Consider the following 25,604-nt stretch of genomic DNA (forward strand, 5'->3'; position numbering starts at 1 on the left):
TTAAGTAAGTGTTTAGGTAACGGTGAAGTGCAGCAATTGCAATAGTGTCAATTTGATTGGTTTCCGACATCTTCTCTTTAATTTTCCATTCTTGTCTTCTGTTTTGATGGTATTTCTGTAATCTGTTTTATAACAGCTCAGATCCTGCAGCCAAGAAGGCAGAAACTCCCTAATAAGACTGCTTGTACACTGGTACTATGAGCTGTCAGCCAAACTACAGAAAATGAACCTCAGTGACACTGGCAGAGTTAATCACAGCCAATCAACAGGGAGCTGCAGAAGGGCATCTGGCTCCAGGGTGAAAAACACATGGTTCCAGTTGGAGATGGCTGTTGAAAGTTTGAAGGCTGGAAAAGGTGGATTTTGAAAATCTGCCTTGCTTTAGCTGTCATTGAGACTGCACTAACTGCTGGTGCTCAGCCAGGTTCTTCTGAAATTTCTTTTGATTTATTTTTGTGCATTTAGTAGTTTTTCTCCAGTGTCCCTCAAGATAAACACATGCTCTGATTGTATTTTTTTTTGCTCTGATTGCATTCTCTGAGATACATTTTAATTTCAGCTGTGTAATTTATGGTGATCTTGTTTCAGAAATTTGAGTACTATTGAAAGGCAAGAGTCAACACCTCATTTTTTTCCTAGTTAGGCAATTTTGAATGTGGCACTCTTCTAGCAAATTTTAAGTGCTGCATTCAGCATGGATGTGATAGTGGCTTAAAATGTTCGAATCCAGGATGCTTCCTTATTTTTCAAGGCCTAAGCAAATCATAGGGCTGCGTTGGGCATTGAGCTCTACTTCATCTTTATGTCCGATGATAGGACCAACTTCTACCAATTCCTTATATATGTTTATGGAACTGCTTCTTCAAACCTGTAGCTTGATCCAATGTTTTATTCTCCTTATCTTTGAAGGCTACTGGGAAATTTGAATCTTCCTGCCTTCAGGTTAAGGTCACCACTTATTTTCCTGCGAATCATGCCACAAAAAACAATGTTCTCTTTCTTTCTGCAACAACTTTTAAAACATGGAAGTTTGCTATCCCACTTGAAAAAACATTATTCTGTTTTGCTTAACCTGAAGAAACAAGGTTTATTCAACATTTTCTGATAGGTCTTGTTTTTTCTTTGAATATTCTAGTTGCTCTGCTTTAGAGGTTCTCCACTTTTTAATGTTTTCTTTTTTCTTGAAGCATGATTTTCTTCAATATGGTGTTTCACAACTACTGAACAGAGCAATAAGATTACCTTACAGGCCCATCCATCACACTGCATTTGTCCATATCCATCACATTATAATGTTTGCCTTATTTAAAAAAGAATGATACTCTTCACTCAAAATCAATGTGTGATGCAGAATAAACTTGGGCATAATTTTCTGGAGAATAAAACATTTCTTTTCCTTATTGTTTTGTGCATATGATTGCTCCTTTTTAAATGCAGAGATTTCCACCAGTCCTTTGTACTTTGTGCTTTTGTGCTGTTGTTTTCCCACGCGCTACCTCCAGTTTGCCAAGATAATTTGGAATTCTTATTCTGTAATCTCCTGCCATTTATTTCAGTCTGGCTAGCAGAGTAGTCTGCCCTTTCTTCTGTTCTTCTAACACATATAAATGTCATCTACAAAAGAATAACAATTAATAAAAGAAATACTCCAGAGCACTACCCATTTGTGAGGAAAACATTGCCCATAACTGGATTCGGGACAGACACTATGGAGCCTTAATCAATATCAGCTTCCATTGTAACAATGAACTCTGGTAGTTCTTCCCTGGGACCAATTTTCTGAAATCATCTGAACTATATTTTCCTAGCTGACATATGATGTATCAATCCAGGCAATATTTAAAACATTTCTGAAGTTGGACAATGCACATTGCCAAAGAATGGAGAACTGACTCTTACCTGCTTTTTATAAATGGTCATTTGTTTCTCCTCTGCCAAATCCAAAGCTCTTCCCACTTCCTAGATAGAATTCCTGGCTTTTAGAAGCCATTCTTAATGTATCCTGAATTATCACCTTCAATGTTGTTTTACTTCCTCTGGAATATGACTGTTGTGCAATGTCAAGCAGCAACAACAGCAAATTAAATATTATTACATGTTGCAAGTTTTTAGTGAATATTTAATCTGAAAACTCAAATTATTCCTACCTCAGGACCGAGTCTGTCAGAAATTCAAAATATTCAGATAAGAAACAAAAGCACTTTGCATTTAAAAACTACAAGAGAATATGTAATTTTTGTCTTGCAGGAAAGTGCTAAACTGTTCCAGTTGCTTTTAGAGAGTGTGACAGGTAACACATCTAAAATGTGGCTAGAGATATGCAGGACAAGAGATTAAGATACCTTGGATGACCCTTCTGATTATAAAATGGATGACTCTTCATACTATAAAACATGGATGATGTTAGGGTATGAGGGAGCAAACCAAGGATCACAGATACATATCTGTTAGTAAAAGAAGAATATAACTAGGTTGTACTTTGCAGGAGAACATGGTACACAGGCAGAAAATGGTCTTCTATTTTTGGGTTTTTTTTGGTCAAAATACTAGTGTCAAAGAGTAGTATAATAATTTAGCTGTAGTAGTATTATAGTAGTATATAAGTTTATACTTATATATATATAAGTAGTATATAATTGGTAGTATAATAAGACAGATGTTGCCTGTACTGAGGTTTCAGTTTTACAGACTTCAGTGCAGGAAACTCACTGTGCTTAGAAATGCCCATGTCCACTGCATGCTCTGTGTGGTGAAAATCCTTTATTGCACCCCTCTTTCTGCCATTAAAATAAAAACATTGTAAATATTTAATAATATTTAAATCATAAATTAATATGAAATAAGTAATAATATTTGGTAATATTTAAAAACCCAACAAATCCCTTCCAAGGGTACTGCAAGGATGACTATATTACAGGTCCTTGAATAATTGTATGATAGGAGGAACCATTAAGGTACTGAAGATCCAAACCTGATGTTATACCTGTAATAAAAATAAAGAGTTACATTAATTTTTTGGTGATAACATTTGATAGTATTTTGAGTGCACAAGAGTAAATTGCAATATTTTTAGCTTCTTAGGCTCTTTGTAATAGTTGTGGGAGTTTTCTTTAGTAGAATTTTACCCTTTCCCATTCTGGTTCAAATAAACTGGGAAGCTAAAAATACAAGAGTTTCATTCAAAGTCTATGGGAATAAGACGGCCATGACACGCCTATAACTCTCTGAAAATGCTTTTTGTCTCTGGAGAGATCATATTGAGATGGTTGTGAGTAATACATTGTGGGAGCTTTTCCCTTTAACACAGCTGTTGTTTTAATCATGTGCCAAGGACTTAAAACAATTGTGATTTATCAGCTAGGGAAACAGAAACTTGATGTCATATTCCTTGCCAGATTTTGTGGGATTGGATCAGTATTTTTATCTATTTTTATTTGTTATGAGGAAAAAATATACTTTCTATTTTGTTACCTTGTCTAAAATTTAAAAAAAAAATGATTGGGATAGAAGTGGACTTTGCATATGGTATCATACTCATAATCAAAATTATTTGCTTGAGTAGAAATTATAATTTTATATATATAGATTTATAAAGTTAAATATTGTTTTTGTTTTGGTTTTTTTTTTTTTAAATATATCACCCTTTCTCAATATGTGAGTTCATGCAGTATTATACTGGTGAGATGACAGCAGGCTTGGTACCCTCATACAGTGCCCATTTAATTTTTCCCGTTAGTATATGGAAAGGTTTAAGAAAAGCTCGGTGTCATAATCATTTGGATGGAATTACCTGCTCATGTGAGCAGTTACAGTTATAAGTAAGTGAAGACAAGAAGATTCCACTAGAAGGCAAACGCAGTCTGTGAGCTCCATGACACAGATGAAGGACATAACATGGAGTATATAAATTGTAACCTCTCCTTACTTTCTGATTCTTCAGTGGTTCTGTGATTGATGTGTGTCAGTGCTCTCAGGCACATGATGTGATTGCTGGGAGTGTCCTGTGCAGGGCCAGGAGCTGGACTTGATGATCCTTGCAGGTCCCTTCTAACTCAGGATATTTCATAATCTTTCCTTCTGAGGTATGTAGGAAAAGAGGACTTCTTCATTGGATGAAAATGAAGGATGTTTTGCGGCCTTCTAGACCCTTTTTCTTCCTGTCACATTACCAATGTTCTGCTTGCTTAAAACCAGAAAGAAGATTAATCTTCTCAGAAGTGCTGAGTAGTTGCTAAGAGAATCTAAATTTCAAGTCCAAAGACCTTGTCTGAGAGTAACTAAGATGAGAATTCAAGTATCTGCTTTGTAAAGGATTTGGACATAACCTTCTGTTCTTCTGTGAAGCTGTTAGGAAAAACTGTGATTTAAAAACCAATCAATGCAGTTTTATTGGGGCAGTTTAACTTGAAATTGGTGTTACTTTCTATTTTGCATTCAACATTTGTTTTTACTGGGTTAGCCTATGTAATGTCCAAGTGCTTATTTTTGTTTTATTTTGTTTTGTTTTGTTTTTAATGTAATTCTTTCCAAGGTTTTCATGTCCAGTCTTGTTTGGCAACTTAAAGTGTGGATAAAGTCTACAGTTTAGCTTTCCTTTCCTTCCTTCTTTCATCCTAGCTGACGTGTGAAAATTTTTCTAATTTCACTGTCAGGTCATAGAAGGGTCTGGTGCTTCCAGATGTAATGGCTAAGCTGGTAGCTGCCTTATTCAGATAAACAAAGAACAGTTTAAGAAATGTGTGACATGAGGATTAAAAATAAAAGAAAAATTAAAAGAAAAGCACATAGTAGTAAAAGGATAGTAATTATTATTGGCGGTGGTCAAGGTGCAAGATAAGTCAATTCAACTACATCAACTATATTTCAACTACAATTGTAATATTCAATTACAATTAAACTGCAGTTTAGGCATCCTTAACCTCTGCCCTCAACTGTTGGTCATTATAATGCAGAGTGTCACATGAGAAAAGGGTCTGATTTTTGCACTCCATTCTGGAGACATCTTAGCATATGCTGAACAGTTATAGCATACTTAATTTAATACGCTTAATTTTATTTTTACTGTTTTAAAATGTGCAATTCATGAGTTTTCATAAGAAAAAGAGACCATCCCTCCTAAACTCTTCCAATAGATCCCTTGAACTCTCCCATGGTAGCTCATGACAGTGCAGGTTATACATTTGGCAAATTAAAACTAGAGGATCCACCCTATCAAATTCACTGCCTTTAATTTTGTGCAGGTTATCTGATAGTTCATATTTGTTCATATTTTAAAGGCTCAGTAGATCACAGAGTCCAAGTGACATATGCTTCCCTCTACAAGTATCAATGATCACTGGAGGCATTTCTTCCTCTTGGTTTTCCTGTGATGCCATCTCTCAGGTAGCCTAATTACTCTCTCTTCTAACATGTACCATGCTTTGGATACCATGGAAACAAAGGGCAGGGCAGCTGGGAACCTCTCGATGTGTCCCATTTTCATGCTGATGATTCCTACCAGTAAGAAATCCCTTCTAATAGGTCAGATTGGTTGGAATCAACTTTGCCAAGAGATGAGCTTTGAGCATTAGATAAAAGGTAGAATAGTTAAACAACAATTCACCTACATCAAGGTTATTTAGTTCTGTGCTGTTTCACTTTAAAGTAAAACTTGGTTTTGCATATAACCTGTTCCTTAATTGGGTTTTCCTGCCTTTTCCTCTTCCATTTTTCTCTAGACTTCTTTTCCTCTAGACTGCCCTAGTCTGTCTGTGCCTTGCAAAAAGAACTTATTTTTTCACTTCCAGCAACTAAATCAGGTAGTATTGTGGAGAAGCAGGAAAGGTTCTTGCCTTCCTTTTTCTCTTTGTTTATTTCTTCTTTCCTGATTAAATTGATAATGTTTTTTTACTCTATACTCAAATTATCAAATATTTTCTTCTGCTTGCTTACATGTTTTCCCATTTCTTGAAGGAATGTTGGTTAGAATAAACCAAAAATTATGATTAATATTAAATTAGCATTAGCTTTTCCCAAGATTTACACGAAATGTGAAAGTCTAAACAATGATACTCGCAATCTAATGAAGTATTCCCATCACGCACAGATCTCTCTGTATTTAGCAGGCAGATTTCACATTCTTTATTCCATGAAGTCAATAAAGCACTTTGAGTGAACAATGTATTGTCTAAGGTGCAGATCATGTGCATGAAAACAGACTAATTATGCTAACTTTTAAATGGTAAATTCACAATAAAACTCTTCAAAAGGAAAAATATTGTGATATGAATGTAGGAACTGTAGCTCTATTAAAAATAGGATTATTTTACGTACTGTTGTACAAGCCAAGTGTTTCTTTTTAAACACTTGCGGTTTGCACAAGTGATTACAGATTCATAGCCAAGGAGAAGGTTATCACCCATATAAGCATAGCAAAAGTAGGATGGCTGCCATGATGATATTGATTACACTTGATTTTTGGTTTTTGCATGCAGTCACTTCTGTCACTTTTCTTTAACCTTTGAACACTATGAACATCAGCCAATCCAGCAATGATAGTAAGCATGATTTCAGCTCTGACCTAAAATGGGGTTTATCTACTTATTTTAGAGAGATCTAAATGGTGTCCTGAATTTGCTGATTTCAAAGCCTTCACTCATTCACCATGTGAATTTACCTTTTAACTTCACCAGGAAGATTAGCTATTCTTTCAAAGTATTTATTTGTTTTTAAAAGGAGTAATTTAAAAGTTCCATTTTTGTCTCATGGTATTTCCAAAGTTGGCTATTGAAACAAGGCAGGTGATTGATGTCAGGTGCTACGCTCACTGCTGCTTAGTGTGACTCAATATAAGTGCATTTTCTTAAAAAGATGGCTTTCTTTTTCTGCTTCTTTTCCCTGTAGATACTGCATATGTGGTTGAGGGTGTTTTCCGTCTGACTTGATTTTTTTTTTGTTTCCTTACATGTGAAAGGTTTGAATCAGGTATACAACAGTCTGTATCCTACCAGAGGAACTGAAAATTAAAGCCTTCACTCATGCTGGGTTGAGATGGTGCTTCAGTTGTACCTGTTTAGCACAGTGCTGGAGCAGAGCATGTGAATACAGACTTTTCCAGTATTTTGTTGTTCTGTCCAGTAGACCTAAAAAATACTAGTTCTGTCTATTTGATACAGGGCATACTCAGCTATGCCCTATTAACAAGTTTGGAGGTTGGCTACTTATTTTGATGAGATCCCAGTTATGCAGCATTAGAGAGCAGATGTTCCTGGTGTAATCTGATAGTAATTTTTACTCTATTTTCTAATTTGTAGTCAAGGATAGATGATTTGATGAGACCAAGGCCTCTGTGAAACCTCCACCCTACTTTACCTCAAGCTGATCCCTTGACCTCAGAGAAAGAACAAACAGTTCTGCAGGGACTCTATTTTTTTTTTTTTTTGTATGTGTGTGCTGTACCTTATTTGTGTTCAGATTATTACAGAGCACCAATGAGATAATTTAGAAGAGGCTTTTTCATCCTTGATAACCTTTGTCAGTGGTTGGCAAATAATTTATAGCAGATTTAAGCACATATTTTTTAAGAGCAAATTGGAATAGATGCTTTTTGGCAGTTACAAATAATGGTATGCTAAAAATACTTGCTATGAGGATTGAGATGTAGAGAGCAAAAAATGAGGAAGAGGAGCTCTGAAGGAGAAGATACCAGGAAAAAGCTTGGCTTCAGCATGTGGTAATTTTAGATTTTGTCATATCAAAAAATTTTAGCACAAATCAGTAGACAGGCAGCTGGAATTACTGACTGATTTATCCCTGAGGTACAATTAATCATTTGAGGACGGTTGCTTCTTTTTTATGTTGTTGTTTGTTTTCCTAACTGGTCCTGACTGTCACAGATAAAATCTTTTGTGCATAGACCTTTTTAATTTTGTAAACCTCATTTTGTGCAGTCTGTTGGCTAAACATCAGCACAGGCACACAAAACCAGATGGCATTGTATTTCTCAGCCTGAGAGCAAGGAGAAAGGCACTTGTTCATATTAATTTATCCTCTTTTGTGGTTGCTTTAATTGTTCACTATTTTAATTAGTCTACAGAAGTCTTAATTTAAAGAACTTGCAAGTGAATGTGTGGCATAGAGATGTCAGTTTCAAAATCAAACCCTGTATCAACACTTTTATGAGAGATTATGATGGCAAGCCTGCTTTTATTCCCAAGATGTTATGGTATTTTTTGTTATGTCTGTGTATTAACTGTGGCCTTACTTTCCCTCTGGTTTTACAGGGCACAATGACTACATGTGTCCTGCTACTAACCAGTGCACCATTGACAAGAACAGAAGGAAGAGTTGCCAGGCGTGCCGACTGAGAAAATGCTACGAAGTGGGAATGATGAAAGGTGGTATGTACATAGCCACCGTCACATCTTTATCATTGCTGTCTGACTTCCTGCCTTTTAACTTCATTGGGCAGATGATATGGTTTCTATCTAAAGGAGGAAGCTACTGATTTTATTGAGTTGAAGTCTATTAAATCAAAATTATTTTATTAAATAAAAAATGAAAAGCTCACGAATATTATGTTATCTTGTCCAAATTTGCATGAAAAATACAAGGACCATTGATTTCAATAGAATTACAATTCCTCTGTTGTGATTTTTAACTCAGTATTTTTTTTTCGTCTCTCATGGTGGACTTCAGATCCTGATGAACAAAATTTTAACCCAAGATTTTGCAGCATTTTGCAGTTCAGTGTGAAGAACATTGGTAGTCTAAAATCAGTCCATATTTGAACTTCTGGATATGCAGTTCTTATTCTGTGAATCCTGAAAGGGAAAGTTAATTTCTCTGTTCCGGTACTGTACACATAATTTAGATGTTAATTAATTGAACCCAACACTATTAAAGGCTTTTTCATTTTCTAAGAGCTGAGATAGATGCCACTTTCCTGGAACACATGTAATAATGATGGCATGTTGTAGCCTGATAAAAATTTCAGGTTACTTTTATCAGTGAAGAGTAATCAGTAGCTGTATAGAAATCTGTATCTATAGGGAAAACTTAGCAAACTACTAAGTGCTCTGAGAAGAAAGGATTAGATCCCATGTACTTTGTGTGTAAGGAACTAGTTAGATTACAGACTGGTTCTTCCTTTCTTTGGCACATCTAATGCTTACTTATGCCACAGCAAGTCTGGAGCAAGAGAGAAGAGTAGCTCGTCACATTTGTACTTTCCTCAACAAACCATTTATAAGTCCAGCAAAGGTAGGCCAAGTCTGGGAATCTTAGGAGAAAAAGGGAAAGACTAAAAGAAAAAATAGCAGTTGTTGTTGCATTTGAGATTGGATCTGCATTTTTCTCCACTCAAGGATTAGGAAAGAGCTGAGTCTGATTTTGTTAGTATCAATTTCGGGATGCAAGCAGGAGGAAGACATAAAATCTGCTTTTGCTTCTAGAAGTTAAGACAATGTTTTTTTTCATGAGGTTTTGTGTATTGATCTAAACATCATGGTTTATATGGCTAGAACTCTTCAAAGGATAGGTAATTAATATCACAGCTATGATCCAGAAAAGACTGAGGTTCAACAAAGGCAAACTAAAACCAGAGAATCCATACATGAATACGCCATGCAGATTTAGCTTTGACCTCTGTACATATGGCAGATCATAGCTAGGATTTATAATTATGCTTTATGTTGATGACATTACATTTTTCATTTGGCACATTTACATCTAATTAAACTTAAGTGTATTTAATTAATGATACACTCACTGTACCAGTTTTATTTTTTTCATATCTCTTCTCTAAGATGCAGGTTCTAATAGGTTTTTGACTATTCTATATGTAACTCTTTTACTCTCATAAAAATTGTAACATTTCTAAGCTAGCATTTTTTACTTTAAAGTAGTCCAAAAGAAATACTCCAATTCTGTTCAAATTTTCTTTCAAATATAAATGTTCTGGAACCTTTATTTCATAGTGCTTCTCACCGGAGAAAAGTCATCTGGATTTCATCCTTTCCTTTCCTTTTACAATGTTGTAAGATTTCTATAGTAAGGAATTATAGAAACTTTCTATACAGGAACTGACAGTTCAAAAAGTGACAGTTCAGTGTTGTGGTATTTTTATTGTTTAGTTGTTATTTTCTTCTTTTAAGAAACTGAATTCACAGTATATAAGCAAGGAGATCAGGAGCAGCATAAATTGTATCTGCTCTTATAGTACTACTAATAGTGCATGAAGTCCATCACTGGTTCATAGGCAAGAGTTTAAAAATAGTTATTTTATGAAGTCTTGGAAAAGAAATTGTGAGATCCTTCAGTTACAAGTCACAAATCTGTCATACCTGCAGATGACCTTGGGGAAGGTATAGTTAATGTACATGGAATAAAACATTCAAAGTTTTTCTGGAGTAGTTTTTGATTCCCCTGTTGTTCACATGTGTGGAGAAGAAAAATCTTTCTTCTAAACCTAGACCTTTATGATTGTCCCATTTCTCTCAGAGGAAGATATATGTTGAGTTAATATTCTTGTTATGCCATCTGTCTTAACTTCTAAGTTATAACATTTAAAAGTTTTTAATTTTTAATTTTTTTTTCTGAGGAGAGCTATGAAGATTTTCTCTTTTAATAGATATAAGAGAACTTCTCTTCAACAGACTAAAATCCTGTAGCTCTGTTGTTAGCTCAACACTGTTCTCCAATATTTCCTAGTTCTTGTGACTGGATCTTTTAGTTTAAATAATAAAACCTCATGTTCATGTTGAAGGATTTGCCTTTTTTAAGGCATTAATTCTATCATACACTTGAATATCTTTGTGTCTTATCTCACTTTTATTTCTGTCTCCAAAATTTGCTTATGATGATACAAATTTTAGATACAGTGGAAAACACATGTAATCTCTTTCCCTTAAATGTAATCCCAGTTTTTCATCTGCGCTAAATTAGCTGAGCTTTCTCAATAAATTGTAAAAGTTGCCAAGTTGTAACTTTTATCTGCCATTTAATGATATGAGTAACAACTGATATTAAATATGGACTTTCAGTAAATATTGGAGAAGGTGTACAAAAGCTTGATTAAATGTCTCTGGTTAATTCTAAACACGACGTAGAATATGGTTGGTGAGGTTTTACTCACAGAAGGTCAGTTAATGCAGAATGAAAAAGTTCATATATTATTTTTAGTAGAGTGGACACAACTGAAATATGTTTTAGAGGCTTCGTGTAGAAAAAATGCAAGAGGGCTTCAAGTGGCCCTTGAACTGTGTGGTAGGAACATTTACTTATGAGTTCCTCTTATGAGTTCCTGTAGAAATTTTATTGATTTTTTTTTCCCTTCCCTGTTCTTGGGTCTTTTGAAAACTTCTTTCAGTACTGAAGAGTTATTTTTTTTTTCTCTCCTCTTGTGTTTGCAAGTGTTTCCTTCTGCATCTGTTACTGTGCTGCTTCAAGAGACAATTAGACTGAAAGAATCTCTGCTGATGCAGTCAGCATCTGAGACACAATTTACAGCTGTGATATTTTCTCCAAATGCTTCATTCTCTCTTTCTGAATAAATCCAAAGGACCTTAAAATTGTGTGTTATTATTTAGTCTACACTCTCCTGCTTGTATGTGAGGATAAAGTGGATACATCAAAAAATATCCTCGCTGTGTCTCTTTTACATTTGCTCCGTAGCAGGAGAGAGAAGCCTTGTTTTTGTTTACAATCTACTGATGCCTTCTTGAAGCTTGTTTCTGTTCTGTTTTGGAGACGTGTGCTCCAACTTTCACAGGATGCAGGGTCCCAGCTTTCAAATGGAGTTGTTAAAACAGTTGCAATCCTGAAACTCCAACCATGTGTAAGGTGCAGGTGACCTCCACTCCAGTACTGACCTAGTTTACTGTTTCTCCATTGTTTAAAAAACTTTCTGATGACTTGGGCCCAAAGAATGTAATTTTATTAAACCAAAAGCACCTTATTTTATTGCTTTTTAAAATTAATTATTTTTATAATACAGAAAGAGAATTAGGGTTTCTAGTAATTAGCATGCTGCATTCTTCCACTACTTTCAATGTGTGACAAGATAGATTTATTATTAAGTGCCGTGTGGAATAAGAGCAACAGGGTGCTAGTGGAATTTGTGGCTATGGCAAAAAGTTGCCATAATGCTAACTGGCAGATACCTAAAGAAAAATCCATTATTTGCCTGGTAGTCCCTGTTAAACCACCCTGACACCTACAAAATTCTTCCAGTTGTCAAAAGCTGATGGCTTCCTAACATCAAATCACAGGAAATGTGGCCATCAAGGATTCAAGTGCTCATGTGCTAGATTCAGATGATGATTCTGTATATGACATGGGGTATTTACTGTCTTTGAACAGCCTGAAATCTCAGGTTGTAGAGAGAAGATTCTGTGTACTGTTTATTGGGACAATGAAGTTACAGTGATACAGCAGATTTGCAGCCTACATCCTTCGGTGTTACCTTCACAAATTGTCTGAGAAGGCTTCAGGAATTACTGCGATACAGCCCAGGGAGTGAAACACTCTGCTGGCCATAACAGAGTGCTAAAACCACGTGCCATTTGACTGTAGAAACTTTCATTTCACTCCTAGAGACTGGAGTCTCTAGGCTTCAGTTCTTCTCTTACATTCTTTTGAAAGAGTTTTGAAACCTCGAAGCCAGTCTGGGTCAGTGCGACAGTCTTGCTAAAGTGTAAGATATATTTTTACAGGGGAAATGAAAAAAAACCACCAAATTTTCCATTCTCTCAGAGATGGACCTTGCTGATTTTTGTCTTTAAATGGAGAGAGTTATGCTTCTTTGCTTAATTCTATATTTATTCACGAAAAAAGGCTAGAGAGTTATTAAAATCAGAAGTAGAAGTAAATTGATGTCTGATGCAACTGCTGGACAGACTCAAGGTCTTCTACATTTTCATGTAATTATCTTTTAATGAACAATTATATTAAAAAGAGAAATTAATGAATGAAGGAAAAGGGGTAGTGGATGTGAAATGATTCTGGTTTCTTCGAGGAGAAGCTCAATGATACTTATTAGCTACACTGTTCTGTACTCAGCCAAATAACTGTGTAGGTGGGGCCTGATAAATGTATGAGGAAAAGTACTCTTTAAAGTTGTAATTGTTAGGCTGAAATCTTGTACTTGTGCACATTTGAAGCAAAGTTTTTTGAGTTTGCAGCAGTTTTCTGGGAAAATAAGGTGGAAATTAAATCAGACTTTTTAGTGAAATATTTTTTTCTCCTCTTTGTACACATGAAAAGGGAATCACTGCCATTAAAGGGTCACAAAATGCAATATTCCTGTGTTCTGCCCCCAAAATTAGAAGGAGGGACCATTGTTGTGAACACCTTTGCCAAAAATTCTTTATCTTCCAATTCCACTTCATAAAATGATTTGTGCTTGAAGGAAATCTAGGAAGTCTTTTGTTGAGCCACCTGCTCAAAGTAGATTGAACAATGAATTTATACATGGTCAAGACCTTTTGCAGTCAGGTGGAAATGAGATAAAATGGGACAAATTATCTTATGCTTAGTTATATGCTATAACTGTCTATGCAAAAAATTAACACTGCAGAATTTTTAATGTTTAACTCTTGAACACTTGTTTGAGATTGTAAAGCTAATTATAGTTGTGTGTCTGTTTACATTTTCATAGTTTTTTCATTACCTGAGTAATTCCTATAGTCTAGAGCTTTAAGAGAGCTCAAAAGGGACTTTTTACAAGATAATTTAGTAGTAAGACAAGGGCTAATGGCTTCAAACTGGAAGAGGGTAGGTTTGGATGAGATATTAAGAAGAAATTATTTTCTCTGAAGGTGGTGAAGAGACACTGGAAAGTCTCTGAAGATGTTGCCCAGAGATGTTGCCCCATCCCTGGAAGTGTTCAAGGCCAGCTTGGATGGGGCTCTGAGTAATCTGGTCTAATGAAAGGTGTCTTTGCCCATGGCAAGGAGGTTGGAACTAAATGATCTTTAAGATCCTCTCCAACTCAAAGCAGTCCATGATTCTGTGATTGTATGATTCTGTTTTTTCTCTTGATTAGACATTTACAGTTCAGTTCTAGCACTCAGTCTTGGTATCAGGCCAAACACCTCCAATACACAAATAACTTAATTTCTAAAATGTAGCAATTTCTTGTCATAAATTTGTTGTTTCCTTTGAGATTTTTAACCATGGACTCATTGTCCTAAAATGCTGGCTTTCCCAAATCATGGTTGATGTAAAGGTAGAGAATGTTCCTCTAAAGGCTTTATTGTGATCCCTGAGATGTCTAAAGGCTCATTATAAATACTGTCTAGAAATGGGACAGTTGCCATACTTACTGTAACCAAAACTTGGTATCAGTTTATCACGAGTGCTGGCACTGAAATGGATTCATTTGAATGATGAGCTAATTGAACTTCTCTTGTTTCACTTTTACATGTCCTAAGATGCTCTTTAACACATGTGCTATGACTGCCAAAGATTGAATAAAAAAAGATTAGAATGAATCATGCCTTGCACCTTCATCTTTAATTTAATAGATCATTGGTTCTCAAACCATGCATTATGAATAGTCAATAGAGACCCCAGATGACATTTGCCTGCTTGTTAACAGCTATTTTTTGTCACCAGGTCTTTAAGACTTTACATGGAAGACCAGTTTTATGATCTGCATTTTAGTTCGTAGGAGTTCTGGGGCACTGAGATATGTATTGAGACTTGGTCATTGAGTAAACTAGTATGAGAGCCAGGAGTTGAACCAGAATATCTGAATCTAAACCCCCACTTTGACGTCTCTCTTGCCCTACTTCCAATAGAGGAGGATCCTGATTATGGAGAAGAAATGAGCCATAGTTTGGAAAAGGATAAGAGATATTTTTTGAAAAAAAACTCATATAAATAGACATACAGCACTCAGGAGTCATAAAGACTGTAACATCCAGGTGCACAGACTGAACACAAATCTATTACTTATTTATAATACTGAGTGTCTAGATATCCTTGTCAGAAATCAACCTGTTAAGCACTGTCACTTGGGGCAGGCCTGTTTGAGATTAGACAATAAATTCTGATTAATCTTTTCAGAAGATTTCAGACAATGTTTCTCATTTAAACTAATTGTCAACCCACCTGGGTTTTCAGCGCAATTTAAATTGCTGTTTCATTCTCCAAAAGAGAAATGGGAATGAAATAAGCGGCTGATTGTCTGAATCATATTCAAAAGCAGTATTTATTAGGCTATATAATTTGAATTTGGAAAGTGGTGTTACTTTTCTGTGACCAAATAATATATTTATCTAGAGAGATTCAAGCAGAAAAGTTCTCAAAAATCTCAAAAGTCTTTAAAACCACCTAGGAAGAACCATCATGCTGAGATGCATTACAATATTAAAGCCAGTTGTGCTTAGACACTCAGGTTTGTGTCTGTAAGGGAACTGTTGGCTTGTTCACACTCTTTTACTTTTGCAGTCCCTTACTTTGGCTAAGGACAGCAAAGAGATTCTTTCTCTTTAAAAGAGAGATTCTTTCTCTCTTTTCAACAGGATGCCAATGAGGTAGGTTGGTGTTGAGGAGCAGCAACACTGTTTAGAACAGAAGGTGTTTCCAGGCACATTTGAAACACTCTTTTGACGAACTGACAAAATTATAGGCTGTTAAGGCTACAAGGCTGTGTGTGTATATAGAAGTGCCAAATGCCTCTCCTCTGGGGTGTGCTGACAAGGAGCAGAAGCGTGGACGAAGAGCCTCAGGTTCAAAGGTTGTTCCAGGCTGGGAAGTTAGGTGGTAAACCATTTACCCATCACTGTCTCCAAACCCAATCATAGTTCCATCTTTTTGTTGCACTCTTAAATAAAAAAAAAGAAAAATGAAGAAAACCAAACAAAACAAACCCCAAAAAACCCAAACCCAAACAAGCCAAAAAAAAAAAAAAAAAAAAAAAAAAGCACGACTTCAAACTGTTGTTGATTGATCAAATTTCTAACAAGAAAGAAATTGAAAAATATTATTAAAACCAGTTCACAGGGAATGTATTGAACTTGAATAAAAATTGAGGTTATACCTGTATCTTCAAATCTAAAATGCATTATTCGGCAGTTCACACTCAGCCAAGCAAATTGATTCTAATTGACCTCTTCCTTTTCTTCCTCTAAATAGTCTCGAATTTTATGTAATACTGAAGGTATAAAAGTGGGGCTTTGTTATTAGCAGTGGGTAGGAAAAAAAATGGCGGTTGTATGGCTGTGATTCAATGCTCATTCATTGCATTTTCAGTTTTGGATTTTTCAATGATCTGGAATTTATTTTTTGTTTTGTTTCAATAAAATGTGGGAAAACACTAGGGGAGTGTTTCATATTTCATGGTTAACATTTCTTTCACAAGCGTACACTTATAGAATGTTGAGTTGGAAAGGCCGTTGAAGATCATCTAGTTCCAACTCCCCTGCCATGGGAGTGTCATATGCAATTTTATTGTCCATATGCAATTTTGCAGCTGATCAGGTTCTAATTATTGGATTATATAATTACTTAGCACTTTTGAAACCTGTCTCCATGCCCAAAAGTCTGACTGAATTTACACATGAAGCTTTATGAAAATGCCTTTGGAATCTTGGCTCCTGCAGCTTTAAAACTCAAGTGGAAAATGTTTTAGAGCTTTTGCAAGATACATAGTACATTAATTTTTGCTAGTATATTGTTTTTCATCACACTTGGCAATTAATGTCCCTTTATTGGCTGAACTGTGGAATTAAAATTTATGCATTAATATATTTAAAAAACCCTTAGAGAATCATTGCATTTTTGGCAAGGAAATTGTAGTTTGATAGAGTTACCTTGTTTGGAATTAGTGACTGTGCATCGCTATTATCTCTTTTTAACAGAGATAAAATTTGATTAAGTTGAAGGAGATTTGAGAACACTTGCATTTTTCAGAGAAGTACTCACTCCTATTTAGTCCAAGAAAATGAACAAGTTTGTTACTTGTCCCTCCAGGGCTTAGGTAAAGAGTTAGTAGTAAGTTCTATAAATCTCTGATGAATATGATACTTGCACAGATTCAGAGACCTTCTTGTCTGTGATCATAAAATCTGGTGATGCAATGCAGAAGGAATGCATACTCTTGCTGATATATTTTTTTTCAGACTTAGTCTCTACAAATCCAGTAGTGAAATTGCTACACTTGATTGGTTGTTTTTTTTAAAATCCCAAAATATAAATGCAAAAAATAAACTTGTGTGGGGCATCTCTTCCAAACTGGTTATGTTCAGCTTTGCTTAATGCAGCACTTTTTTTGTTCTAAGGTGCAGAAAAGTCAGTGGTAGACTTTCACACAAATTAAAAATATAATGAATATTATTTAACATTTGGTTTATTTTTAAATAGCTAAATATTCTCACATGTGCTACCTTTCCTCTGTTATGTAAAATCCTCATCATATCCTCATTTTATTACATAACAAGGAAGGCCTGGACTAAGTAAAAAGTAAACCCAAAAAACTTCCAGTAATTTATGTGATGGAGACGTAATATGCTGAAGTTGTCCTACTTGTATTTATTAAACTTTAATGGATTCAGTTGTCTATCTCATTTGGCCTACAACTTTCTAACTATACCACCTTCTAATTTATTCACATTGTCAGCTTTCTTTCTCCATGTTGGGAAAGAAAACCTCTTCCTATCTGTCCTGAACCTTGCATGGGGTATTTTCATTTGAAACCTTCCTGTAATAGAACAGAAGCTTCAGTGTTTTGTACCTTATTCATCTTTTTGCAATTCCTGATTTTGTCGTCTTGTATATGGCTTGCAGGCCAAGCAGATAAAGTCAATTTAGATATTTCTTACACTAAAGTTGCTTCACATTTTGAATCATCTTATTTGTTTTGCTCTTATCCCTTTTTAATTTATTTTGATATCTCTTTTTAATTTGGGAAGAACAGAACTGCATGCAGTGTTCACTGTAGTGTGCCTCACGATAATAAACTCTGTGATTTATGAAGTTGTTCTGTCCTCCCTTCCTTTCCTAGTAATTTCTAGCCTTCTACTTACTTTCTGAACTTATCTGATGTTTTTATAGTATTTTTCTAACCCCAACTTCTTGTTTATGAATTATGTCAGCCTGTTTATGAGTATGTTGAACACCACAGACTCCAAGGATGCTTTTTCTTTGAAAGAAAATTTCTAGATGAGCAGCTGTAAAATTTGGAATGTGAGAAAGTTAACAAATACCTTAGTTTCTGTGAACCACGTGGGCTTGTTCATGTGATTATATCTACATGTTTCACTGGGCAATTTTAATTCAAAAACATTAAATTGATATAAATCGTACAACAAAAATATCTGTTACAGATAGAGCATGCCTGCTATTGAGTACTGCAAGGAAATTACCAGTGAGAATATCTCTATGATGAAAATTTGCCAGAATAAGTCTTGTCTTTTTCTGAATAGCAAGAATCTCCCCCTACCATCCCCCAACAGAAACTGTTTAGGAAAGATTGGTATTGCTGAATGAAAAATGGGAACAGCAACACACTTAAAAGTTTTGGCTTAGAAATAGTTTAGTGAATAAGAAAATGTAGATAGGTTAAGTAATAGGAGTGATGAAAGATTTACTGAACTCCCTTTATCTGAATAGATTAATGGAATAGAATCATAAAGCCCACTAGATTTTGAATGAATTTAACATAAAATGCCTAATCCCCAAATACTGATTCAGTGAAAATCTCACCATAGTTGAAGAAAGAGGAAAAGAGATTTAACGATTCTCCCTGTTTCTTTGAGGCTGGAAAGGACACCTGCTGATGTGGTCCAACATTTAAATAAAAAGCATGTTGTATGTGAGATGAAAATGCTGCCGACAAAGACTGGGTTTCTAAAGGTTTAAAATTATGTGGTGAGAAGAGAGCTGAGCAAATGTTGGATTTTCTTTTCCCCAGCCATTAGAAACACCTGTACTAATTGCTTGCATTTCTGTTTTGTTCTGGTTTTGTTTTAAATGTTTTCTCTTCCCCATTTCTTTAATGGTTTACATTTTTATTCTCTGTAGATACTTCTTTTGCGTTTCAAGATGGGACTACTGCTGGTTCTACCTATTGCATGAGAACTCCAGAATAAGCCACATCATCAGCTGCCTTCTCCTCATATCTCAATTCCTTGTGTGCTGTCCTTATTACTTGGTTGTCCTCCCTTGCCTCTACTTGATGATGGATTTAAGTTTTTGACTCAGTCTCAAAATGCCTGTTACTCCTCCACTTAGAGCCAGACTTAACCTTCCCTTTATGGTTGGAGTCCACGTGGGCTTTATCTTTTTCTTGTAACCTTTCCACAAAGGGAGATTTTGTTCCACAGCAAAGGTCCCGTGTTGTTTGAATTGGTATGGCTGACTTGATAATATCCCAAGGTTCAGGGTCACACAGTGAAAAGCACATTGCAGAAATGTGCAGTAATGGCAGTAATGGTTTCTGTTGTGGTTATTTCAGCCTTTTGACAGTAGGCCTCCCACATTAGAATCGGAGATCACAATTATCTCTCCTTTTCATATTTATGTTTATCTACTTAAATGGTGTTCTTTATTGCTGCATAAACTCGTTTTATAATGGGAACTTTCCTGAGTGATTTTTTATATAATTATGAAGATTGCAGGCTCAGTAATGGGATGTTTAATTAGAATAATTGGTGACCTTAGGCAAAATATTCTAGATAGTTTTTGAGAGCTGCTTCTGTGATTCTTCTGACCCACCAATATTATTAATTTATCCTTGGTAATTTATAAAATAATGGTCTGCTAGAGGTTGGGACATACTTTGACATTTTGGGCTATAAAGAAATATTTAATTATTCCCAATAACTGACTTCCTTTTGTGGGGCTAAGGCAGCTGTACAGTATCACTAATCTAGAGTTCTGTGTGAGCCCAACTGATCTAAATTTTAGGAAAGAGTCCACTATTCCTGACACCGTACTTTATAAAATAGTTTTTCTGTCCAACTACTGGTGTAATATTTCTGAAGAAGTCTACAGAAAATAAATCAAGAGTCAATGCTGCCTGGGTCTATCAAAAGCATCTGTTGTTGACTGAAGCCAAGTGTACGCAATACTCAAGTTCAAGGAAAGGAGTTCATTATATTCTTGTGTGTCTCTAGGAATCCGGAAAGACCGCAGAGGTGGGCGAGTGATGAAACAAAAACGCCAAAGAGAGGAGCAGGATTCCAGGAATGGGGAGGCTTCCTCAACAGAGCTGCGAGCTCCCACCCTTTGGACAAGTCCACTGGTGGTTAAGCATAACAAGAAGAACAGCCCAGCCCTCTCCCTGACGGCAGAACAGATGGTCAGTGCCTTGCTGGAAGCTGAGCCACCCATAGTTTATTCTGAATATGACCCAAACAGACCATTCAATGAAGCCTCTATGATGACCCTGTTGACCAACCTTGCAGACAGAGAATTAGTGCACATGATCAACTGGGCAAAGAGAGTTCCAGGTAAGGAAAAACAAAGCCCTAGTCAACTATTAAACTTGTATATCACAAACCAAAAAAAAAAAACAAACAAAAAAAAAAACCCAGAAAACCTAAACCAAACCGACATATTGATTTTCAGACTACCTATTCTTATTTAATTCAAATTGTTCATTTAAGTATAAATACATTAAGAAAATTTACAGCACTAAAGAAAGTTAATGTTATATTGGTCAATAAAATGCCACAGTGCAATGTAAGTGAGTGACATTTGAGAAAAGATTTATTCAAGAAAAGGTATTTTCCCCACTTTTTAGAATGTTGGGCAGTTTTTGTTTGAAAATCCTTTATTTTTTTTCCATACAAAACTCAGCAAAATTAAAGGTTGAAAGAGATTATTGGTCAAATCAAGTGAATATGATCTGCTCAAATTAAGTATTTTGATTCCCACAGAAAAGGGTTACTCTCATATATGTAACATAAGCCATAAATTCAGTATCACTACTAAGCTCATAAATCATTATTATGATTTATTCAATTTCCAGGTTATAGTTTTCACTGTGAATTACAGATCTTCCATGAATTTGGGGTTGGAAAAACAAATTCAGAATAAGAGTTTTAGTGTGATTTTTTTTTCTTTTTTTTTTGGTGCACTGTAATTCCCTCTTTTTCCAAAGGAATTACAAAACTGTGGGAGGTATGTAACATTTTTATTTCACTGTATGTTATGTATTCATTCACGTAGTTAAATTAATCAATATAAATGAAATGAGAGAGTAGTTTTATAGTTAAAGTTCATCACGTTTCAAAGTTTCAGGCTATGCAAATACTCTTCATAAGTTAAGACTAAAATTTTATAAGATATTTATTACACATCATGGTTTTATCTTGGTAAAAATACTGGCATACATGATAATTTATACTTCATAATTCACTGGAATTCTGATCTTTTAAGTTTTTACAGTAGCCATTTATTTAATTAAAATTATGCGGATGCTAGAGCCGGCTAGCACAGCTCTCACTCACATAGTGCATTACCTCAAAAGAGTTACACCCAGGTTATGCCATTTTTCTGTTTTCCTTCATTTAAACTTGGAAAGACTGTTCCTGGTAAATCAATAACTATGTCTTTTCCAGTCCATAAGGGTTCCCTTTCAGCCACTTTTTACATGTCACTTTGTGGGCTCCAACTATGATCAATGAGAACCTGTGTGTGTTTCATTTCTCATCGTATCTTGTAAGAAATCACTTGAGAATTTTATTCTTGACAAAGTCACGGTGGTTGAAGCCTGATCCACAGTCTATTCAAGTAAAGGGCAGGGCAGTTCTGCTGTTAATTTAGGTGTCTTTTGCATCATGCCGTTACAAAAATGCTTTTGAAAAATAAACCTATGTACATAGTGTTAAAACTATTAGCTGCCAAAACAGATTAATTCAAATTACTGTTTTATGGATTTTTTTAGAGATATAATTAGTCCGAATCTCTTAAAATAAATTAATTTAAATTCAAGATGAATTTACCACAATCTAAATTCACGTTTATATTCAGCTGGAAACATTTGGTTTCCATGACTTGTTGGGAGTGTAATTAATGGAAATGTGTTTAGAAATGAAGTAACATTGTCAGCAAACCAAGACCTGTTTTTTATTCAGAAATGTCTCTAGAACTGCTTGTCACAAAATGATTGAAACTGGCAGTGATCAAAAAAATGCCTAGTTTACCAAATATAAGCTTCAAATTTTATGAAAGCATCTGACACCAGAAAGTCAAATTTATACGGTTGTCAACTATTTCTGTATATCCAATGTATTTTACATTTAAATTTACATTAATTCTCAAAGTAGCTCCTAAGGAGAAACCAAGCCCAGATCATTTAGATCCATTAATAAGTACTCCAGCAGGTGAGGTTTTATATAGAACTGTTGAACTTTGGCTAGAATTAAAAAAATAAAAATCCTTTCCCAGTCACAGTTTGATCCATTAGGCACTGTACAAACAATTATAACAAAGGAAAACTACAATTATACCTAAAGCAGGACAGAGAGAAAAAAAGAGTTTGAGGGTTCTCAAAATGCTGGACACCTAGCTGGTTCTTGATGTTGTGGCCTGGAGAACAGTATGTATGAACAACAGCAGAAATTCGAGTTTTAGAAAGCTTATTTAAAAGAGTTCAGGTGCAGTCGTTTACATACATCTACAACTGGGCCCTCTGAGAATAAGAAATTTGTATCTAGATGCTTAAATACATATATATATATATATATATATATATATATATATATATATATATGTACATATATATATATATAAATCTTTAAGCCTCCTATTTGGTCCCTATAAAAGGTTGGAGGTACCTAGCTGCTGATATTAAATTTTAGAAGTACTGATCACCTTTCAAAGACTCAGTCTTTGAAGTTTTCTTCTGCTGGAATATATTGGGAATACATATAGATTAATGGAGATGTGCCTGACTATATAAATCCTGTTTTCACCCCCACAGTATGTTGCCATTGACTACTCCATTATTACTAGGAATGACACTATATTGCTTAATCAGAGAGGATTTTTGCATATGCTATGCATGAACAGGGGAACTGAATAGCTTTTCTCTCTTAAGTATTTCGTGTAACAGCATTGTGGAAATCCACTCAGTTATTTTTTCATCTGCTAAGGCTTCAAGCTTCAGGATCAAGGGTAAGGATTTAACTTTTTCCTAAAAAGTGAGCGTCCTTTTTAACAGTAGAAAAAAGCAGTTGCAGGAAACAGCTTCCCTTACGCACACTTTTCAAGCCTTGGGAACATTGTGCAAGTTACTTTACCAACATGTAGGTAAAGCAAGGAGTAAAGTCTATATGAGTGGCTGAGTTCAAATCACATTTCATAGTGATCACACAATCACAGGATATGCTGTGTTGGGAAGGACTCACAAGGACCACTGGGGCTAAGTCCTGGCTCTGCACAGCACCATCCCCAAGAGTCACACCCTGTGCCCAAGAGCATTGTCCAAACACCTCCTGAACTCTGTCACACTGGTGCTGTGACCACTGCCCTGGGGAGCCTGTTCCAGTGCCCAACCACCCTTCAGGCAAAGAACATTTTTCTTATATCCAACTTAAACCTCCTCTGAAACAGCTTCAGGCCATTCCATTCATTCCTGTCACCATAGAGAGAGATCAGTGCCTGCCCCTCCTCTACCCCTCACCAAGAAGCTGCAGACTGCAATGAGGTCTCCCCTCAGTCTCCTCCAGGCTGAACAGACCAAGTGACCTCAGCCACTCCTCACAGGGCTTCCCCTCAGGCCCTTCACCATCCTCATGGCCCTCCTTTGCAAGCTCTGCAATAATTTAATGTTGTTATATTGTGTCACCCAGAGCAGCCCCCAGCACTGGAGGTGAGTCCACCCCAGCTCAGAGCAGAGCAGGACAATCCCCTCCCTTGCCCGGCTGTGATGCTGTCCCTGATGCCCCCCAGGTCAGGGTTGTCCTTCCTGGCTGCCAGGGCACTGCTGACTCGTGTTCAACTTGCCATGGACCAGGACCCCCAGGTACCTTTCCATGGCACTGCACTCCAGTCTCATTTCCCAGTCTGTTTGTACATGCAGGGTTGTCTCACCCCAGGTGCACAATCCAGCAGTTTCCCTTGTTCACCTTCACTTGGTTGGTGACTGCTCAACCCTCCAATTTATTGAGGCCTCTCTGCAGGACCTCCCTGCCCTCAAGGGAGTCAGCAGCTCCTCACAGTTTTGTATCATCTGGGAACTTGCTCATTTTCCCTTCCAGTCCTGCGTCCAAGTAATTAATGAAGATGTGGAAGAGCACAGGGCCCTGTGGAACCCCACGAGTGACAGGTCTCCAGCCCTATTTCACCCCAGTCACTGTAAGCCTTTGTGCCCCACTGATAAACTAGGTGCTCACCCATTGCGTGATGTTACAAAGTAATTTAAACATCCCTTTGTACAACCCCTGAAAACACACACACACTTTAGCCTGTGCCCCAACCCCAAAACTAAGTTGGTTAGTGAAGCCTGAATACTTTTTTGGAAGAACGTCTTCATATTTTTATTTTTGAATGTTGATCAATGAAATAAACTTCAGTGATTAAAGTAATTACTCATCTCTGCACTAAAGTATGAAAACAGCTCTGTTCTGGATATTTTGTCTAGAAGCATACTGTGAGTACTGAAAATACTGTGTGTATTGAAAACTTTACTGAAATCCAAATAGATTACATTTTTTGAGGAAGGAAGAAATTAATATCAACAGAGCAGAAAAGCAAAGAAGATACAGCTTACAAAAAATGTAAAGACATTCAGGGACATTTTTGGTGTTTATTTTGCTGTATAGGCTCTAAAGAATAGGTTTTGGTCAGCCAGTCTTTCTGATTATTATAAATAGGTGGGCATGGAAGAAAAAGCATCTAATCAGATGTATCGGATAAAAGTGAAACTATTCTACAACATGGAGTAATAAAATGCAATTTGTAATAGACTCTGTAAAATAATGTAGGCAGAGATCTGTTATAAAGAAATGCTGAGGAAAATCTTCAAAATGAGATGAGTACCTTTGCAAACCTGCCCTGACTGGGAAGGCTAGAACTGGTGTCAATCTTTATTGCGACTAATTTAGCATCAGTTCAAATTTGCTTAAACTGGCTTTTCAAACTTGGTGATATTAACCAGTTTCTGGGGAAAAGAGAACTTGTGGCAGCTTCTTATGCACAACCTCAAAAAATATTTTCAATACCTAGATATGATTTTTATCTGAGGTCAGGACCAACTTCCTCTATGACAATGCAATTCATAGTATGACAAGAACATAGAAGCTTGTTTTAATTTTTTTTTTAAATCCCTGACCACTAATAAAACTGAGTTTTCCAGATTAAATAAACAGAAAATCTTGTACAATGTCCTATGACATAAACAAAAATTCAGGGCGCCTTATTCTTTAGATGGCCTAATGGGGATTTAGGCTTTAGTCTTTCCAGGTGGCCTCTGTAAGATACTGAAGGTGCCAGTTGGAATAGCTGGCAGCTGCACATGAGGTGGGTGCAAATAGATGGTGGTGGGCTAGACTTTACATGTAAATTGAGCCTTTTAACATTTGATTGGGACAAGTCATTAAAAGTCACATGCAGGCAAGGTATCAGTGTGATAATTTCTGAATCACATACTCCTGAAATATATGTCTTCTTAT

At 35.9% G+C, this 25,604-nt stretch overlaps 1 protein-coding gene across 1 annotated transcript in view; it reads left to right on the plus strand.

The window, feature by feature from the left end:
* ESR1 (estrogen receptor 1) overlaps nucleotides 1-25,604 on the plus strand; it is a 103,301-nt gene that overhangs the window by 37,124 nt on the left and 40,573 nt on the right. The window contains exons 3-4 of the mRNA XM_062490034.1: nucleotides 8,262-8,378; nucleotides 20,100-20,435. Coding sequence (XP_062346018.1) covers nucleotides 8,262-8,378; nucleotides 20,100-20,435 — 453 coding nt within the window. The remainder of the gene's footprint in view (nucleotides 1-8,261; nucleotides 8,379-20,099; nucleotides 20,436-25,604) is intronic.

This window comes from Cinclus cinclus, chromosome 3 (assembly GCF_963662255.1).
Source record: "Cinclus cinclus chromosome 3, bCinCin1.1, whole genome shotgun sequence".
NCBI classification, from domain to species: Eukaryota; Metazoa; Chordata; class Aves; order Passeriformes; family Cinclidae; genus Cinclus; species Cinclus cinclus.